Raw genomic sequence first — 6290 nt, 5'->3', positions numbered from 1 at the left:
TTCCCACACATGCCCTCGTTAACATAAAAGCTACCCGGGAACACGCGGGCACTTGATGGTGCACAGTGAGAGTGTTGCAAAATTAGGGTCCTCACAAATTGCTAGTTACGGTATCAGTTGGAGGCCGTGGAGAGCCGTGTGACAGGAGGAGAGGATAAAGAGCTCTTACTGTAGCTCGCAAACAAAATGAGATGGAGTGTAATTATGTGACAAGTGCATAATGTGTCCGCTGGAACTGCACTGAGTGACTCAAACTGGCTCCTTTTATAATTGGATAGGTCTGATTGTGATCGATTTCCCTTTCCTTAGACACCTTAACTGCTACATCACTTATAAATCAGGCATTCATTTCCGTCTGTTGTATATTGTATGTCCTTATTTGACTAAGTCATTGTTTGACACATCACCTTTTCAGACCACACACTCTTTTCAGCGTTTGATCACTCTTCAGTGTGTGATTGTGGTGCAGATTTTGCCACTTGAGATTTGCAGCCACACAGATATATTTTACGTTTTAATAACTTGTCTGTTATTAAGCTGAGCATTTGTTAATTATTCTAAATCCCCTGTCTTTGTTGTCACATTGCTTAGATTGTATAACATGCCACTGAAGTAAATCAGATCATTTATGGTGGCTCATGGTAAGAACAGAGGGGGAATAGAGAAGAACAAACGCAAAGAGATATTGTAAACCAATATTTGCTTAACTTATGAGCAAATCTGCAAAGAGGAAAGGAGGTTAGGTTTGCTTGTCTGCTCGAAGAATGAGCAGTACACATAGTGATCGCTAGTAATTTGCTTTTATAGGCACATCTATTGAATTTAAAAGGTGTGAGAACAAACCAGAAGCCTTCATGAAGAGAACTCCCCGACGCTAATCAGGGGGGAAAATGAAACATGGAAAAATCCCATAGCTAAATGTCAGATGGTGCTAATAAGTGGAGCTTTTTATCCTTTGTTGATCTGGTGTGTACAGGTGTGTGCGTTCATGTGCATAGGTGAAGAGCTGTGTATTGTGTAAAGGAGAGGTAGATTTTATAAGCATGAAGGGATTTTCCCCCAGTATAACACTAAAGAAGATGATAAAGCCTTGCTTCAGTGTCATTTCCAGTAATCAGCAGTCACTTAAAAGGGGAAAATGAATACATTTGATGCGGTTTGTGCACTTTAAATGTTACTATTCAAATGGGTATTGTAGAGCTTGACTTTTTTATGGTATGCACCCTGTTAGTGTCTTCAGCTTCAGCTTTCTGAGTCTGAGTAACTCCTGCAAAATGAAAACCTAATCACTCTTTCCTCCCACCTTTTCCGTTCCTCTCTCTGTGCTCATGCACCAAGGCACCTTTTTGGAGTACAACTTTGTATGGTTGAGTGTGTGTGAGCAAAACTAGAACTATAATAGGCCTGTGTCATAGCCACTCTGAGCTTCCACGCTTTCACTAACGATTCTTGACAGTAGGAGGAGTTACGTTCATGTAAAGATCTCTAGAGGTGTCCTCTCCTCCTTATCTTCACCGCCACCGCCACCCACTACTCACACCTACTGTACCTCTCAGAGAAGAGAGACGAGGAGAGAAAGCGGGAAGGGAGGGGTGGAGGGAGATCGAGAGAAGAAAAACAAATCAAGAGCCATAAGCTCCTTGAAATGAGCTTGTTGAGGTGTGAGAAGCGGAGAGAGGGAGAGAAAAGATATGCAACAAAGTCAAATGGGTGGAGAAGGACTTAACAGAAATCCTCCCGCTTGGTGTCTTTAATGAGAAGTGGTGAATCTTTGACAGTTCTCGTCCAGCGGGAGTCCGAGGACTACATTTTTTTTTTTCTCTCTCCGGGAGGGGAGTCACTCAAACGTAAGTGAAACAAGGCAGTGCAACTGACAGGAGGCATTAACATAGATTAAAAGGTGCAAGGGTGACCGGAGGTTGCCAAAGCGATGGAAGCTAACTCCAAGAAGCATCGATTTAGGAAGGGTCGGAGTGCCACCTTCAGCATCGACGGCTACAACATCACCATAGGTAAGAAACTGTACGGCAGGCAGAGCAGGAGGAAAGTGTATTTGCATGTGAGCGCGATGCACGCTAGAGTGTGTGACAGGAGCACATGCACGCAAGAGTGTGTGACAGGAGCACATGCGCGTGAGAGTGTGTGACAGGAGCACATGCGTGTGAGAGAGTGTGAGCCGTCGTTAACTGCATCACATTTCAGCCTTTCTGCACAACTCTCTCCGTTTAGTCCCTTCTGCTGAAGTTAATGCACTCTGTAGTGCAACTACACCATGGAAACAAGCGGGCTGTGTGCTGCTTACATCACCAGGAATTCATTCTATTGTCTTGACAACCAGAGTGTTGATGAACTTATGTGCCACTTGCTTTGTTGTTTTTTTTGTTGGTGAAAAGTCTCATCGGAGTGAGTGTTGAAACAGTGTTGAAAATAGAGCGACGTGAAGATGTTCTGTGTGTTCTGTAGAGGAGCTGTGTTCTCAAATCTGTTGGTAGTTTATTAGAAGTTGTGTGGCTGCTTTGTTGTGTACACAGCAGCACAAATGTCACAACAAAAATTAAAGTGTATAAACTAATAATGTGCATTTTGCTTTTGGACGCAGGCTTTGAAGGGTAATTCAACACTGAATCACATGAGGCAGAAAACTGTGGCTGCACTTTATGCCACGCCCCGATCAGTGTTTGTCACCGCAGGAGTTTCACCACAGCTTGACAGTAAACACCTGCTGCGACAGCACTGGGTCGAGATGTCCAACAAGCTTCCAAGTCTCAGCCCGTATAGATGTGTCAACGTCAATATTGAATCATTTTTCAATCATGCGTTAATTGAGGATGCAGTAGGGCTGGCAATATCTTTTTAATCGTGTTGTGGAATCCCATTAAGCTGCACTAATCATCTAATGTTTTCAGATGTTTCAGCTGCTCTGATAAACCCACGCAACCCACCTAGCCCAAACAGCAGTCAACATAGAATGATGTAATGGTGAAGATAGTGGAGCATTTAAAAGCTGAAGAGACAGATATTTCCCTCTGGGGCTGGTGGAGATATAGGAGCAGAGCTAAAAGGAGCGATTACATGTTGGACTTCAAACTCGTAAGGTGGTCAGAGACGTGAGTCCAAATAAAAGCCACATCTGCTTGATGTGTAAGTAAGCAACTGTTTGATGACACATTCACCTCAACAACTTTATACAATGATACCATGTGCCCCCAGATGGCCACACGTTATATAACACTGCTTTAATGTTGACAGTATTTGTTTGTGTGAAACACACAACAGGAAGTGTTTATATTTGTGATGCCATGCACACCAGGTACTGTACACGTTCTGCTTTTGACATTTTTAAGTTAGGCGCTTTAAAGTCAATTTAAAGCTACTATGAGCTACTTTCATTCTGTGTTGGAGGAGGAGCCGCTGTTGCCGGGCGTGGACCTCTCCACCTCCAGCCGGAGCACCGACTGCAGGTTGAAGCCACAGCGGGCTGGTCGCTGCCGGAGGCCCTGCTAGAGTCTGAGCCGAAGGACTTTTGGTGCATGCAAGGGTGGATGCCATCCAAGTGCCGTTCATAGTGCTTTGTGTTGAGTTTGACCTCGGTTGAACTGTGGGCCAAAAGCTCAGTGCTGTTGTTATTGCGTAGCACGAGACACAGGAAATACTGAACATAGCCTATGGCACACACTGCACACCTAAATAAATAACCTAATAAAGACACACAAACAGGAAGACAGAGGTGTTCAAATCAATTCCAGATATCCTTTTAGAAGCATTAAAAGCAGCCCGAAAAGATTTTATGATCAATCGGAAAATAGACTTTGGATTTTCCGCTCACTTGGACACATCCTGTTACCTCTAAAAACCTGCCTCGATCACATGTTGACTCTAGCTCCCTCATACTACCCACAAGCATGGCAGTTGTCATGGTAACCTACAAGTGTCACAATCAATTGCTCACTGGGCCGAGGATTCAGTCTGCACAGCATTTTGCCAATCACCTCCTCTGAAGCGTGACTCCTAAGCGCTGGCCGCTCATTGCCTGCTGGACACCTTTTGTCCACTATTAAACTCTGAGCCTCCACTGTAGCTGGCAGCCTCTGCTCGGATTCACACTGAGGTGTTTAGTCGTGCGTTAGGCTCGTTAACTTCGTTATGTTTTGTTGATGTTGTGAAGCTCATGTGGAGGAAACTGATTTCAGCTCAACACTAACTTTTTTTTAAAAGGGGCTGCCCGGCTGGGCAACCAGGCATGAGCTTTTGGTTACCGAAACTGGAACTGATTGCCATTTTTAGTCACCTTATATTTTGAGAACTGTGCAGTTATACGTCAGCTTTATAATGAAAATATGACATGTCATGTGTATGTGGTACATTCAGCATACAATGCATTAACGTATTATTTTTTGTCCAGCTCAAAGATGCCGGGATACTTCGGCTCCCAAGACTAGACAGATTTCCTTTTTGTTTTTCATTCAGGTTCGTCTAGTTCTTTAAAATACATTTTCGATTTGTTTGTGATGCTGACGGGTTATTCGTTCTTGTCGCTCTACATTCAAACAACTTTCTGCACCATTTTCTTTTAAAAAGATGCCCAAGCGCATTAGAGTAAACGCACCAACGCACATGCAGCATTGTCTGGTTCCGGTTCTGACTGTAACAACCAATATTTTTATTTCACAAATGCCACAAATATTTAGAAAAGTATTAATTTTCGGGTGCATGTCTTGCTGTCTCACTGTCTGCTGTCCCCTTTTTCTATACGTTTAAAAGTGGTTGAAGAATTTTCAAATTTTTTCAAAATGGTTGCCAACCCGGCACCCTTGCTGTCGAGCCCTGAGGGTTTTTATATGTGTATTTTCTTTATTACATTTTCCATCTTAGATACACATTGATATTTTGTTTAATCTTTCAAAGTTTTTATTTTATCTTGTACTTTGAGCAAAATTACTGAGGAAGACTTTGTATTCTTTAGTTTGTGTCTTTATTGTGACAAATGCAGTTTTCATTGGTGGAATTTTTTAACAAAGCGACGCTCTGTTGGGAACAAATGTTGTATGTAATGTCGTGCTTGACACGATTGTTGATCTTTTTCCTGAGAATTGTTTTCCATACAGATCTCTCTAAACTTGTGAAGTGTAAGATTATACAGTAAGTCAATAATCCAACAAACGCCTCCATTTGGTAAATGCCCACATCTTTCAAAGTCGTTGTAAAATGCTATTGTGTTATCTCTTTTGTAAAAACACAGAATACATTAAACTGTTTTCACAGGTTGAGTGGTTCGCCCTCAAAGTTTATCTTTACACGTAAAATTGGTAAAGTGCACGTCTAGTTTATTAGACAACAATTACATCGATGTAATTCATGTTTTTTGATTGCTGTTGCAGGTGTGTCTTCATCGATATTGTGTACAGCGGGGAAAAGAAGGTTTTCCAGCTGTAACAAACCATGAATCTTAAGCTCTGACTTGACAAATGTTTGGTTTCCAAACAATGATTTCCAAACTACGTTTCTGCTCGTTAGATGCAAAGTTTCTTTTCAAAATAAACTTTGTGTTCACAGTAAGCGTACAGTTTCTGCTCGTTACATAGTGTCTTTTCAAAATGAGTAATTTTGGTATGTAACATACATACGTAGGCATTACACCGTTAGTTAAGAAGGCCTACGTAAGTTATGTAACAAAAGTAAGGAAAAGTAAGTCAATGTTGAGGACACGAACAGCAGTTTCCTGGGTGAAAGTCTGTGTTTGTTTGTCCGCTCACAGAGGCTTAACAACTGAGTGAAGGCATCCCTGGTGGCAGCTCATTAGAGCCAACAGAAAAAACATTACAACTGAAATCTTTCTTCAAGTATTTGTGCCTTTGACAAAACTTAACCTCATTTATCTTTCAGCAGTCACAGATTGTTTAATTTACCGTACTTGTAAGATCTGTGAACAATCTGATTATAAGTCTAAATGAAAGAATATTGCTTCTATTCATCACAGGAAGATTATGAAGAGGCTACATGCTCTGCCAGTGGGAGAGATTTAATGAGGTCTACAAACATACACATGCAGCTTTAATATTGCAAATGGCCTTTTCTATGTATTTTATTCCGCATTAAAACCTGCATGCCCTTTAAAGAAGCATGGCCGTGCAGTATCGTGAGGTGGTATGGCAACCCGCCTCCACAGCACAAGTTAGCACAATGAGATGTTCATTGTAAGACTAGCGTCATGGATAGAACTGCAGACTATAGAACAACCTCAAGCTTAGCTAAAGGTCAGTCTTATATGCTCCTATGCTGCCTGTAAAGGT

The 6290-nt window shown here is 41.9% G+C and overlaps 1 protein-coding gene across 1 annotated transcript in view; it reads left to right on the top strand.

Annotated features, from left to right (window-relative positions):
- Window positions 1–1930: 1930 nt before the first annotated feature.
- The window catches only part of fyco1b (FYVE and coiled-coil domain autophagy adaptor 1b), a gene marked incomplete at its 5' end in the record, with an annotated part of 132221 nt that continues 127861 nt past the window's right edge, over window positions 1931–6290 (top strand). The window contains one exon of the mRNA XM_079172824.1: window positions 1931–2012. Coding sequence (XP_079028950.1) covers window positions 1931–2012 — 82 coding nt within the window. The remainder of the gene's footprint in view (window positions 2013–6290) is intronic.

The sequence above is a fragment of the Pholis gunnellus genome (assembly GCF_910591455.1).
Source record: "Pholis gunnellus genome assembly, chromosome: 14".
Taxonomy (NCBI): domain Eukaryota; kingdom Metazoa; phylum Chordata; class Actinopteri; order Perciformes; family Pholidae; genus Pholis; species Pholis gunnellus.
This window is presented reverse-complemented; position numbering and strand designations above follow the sequence as displayed.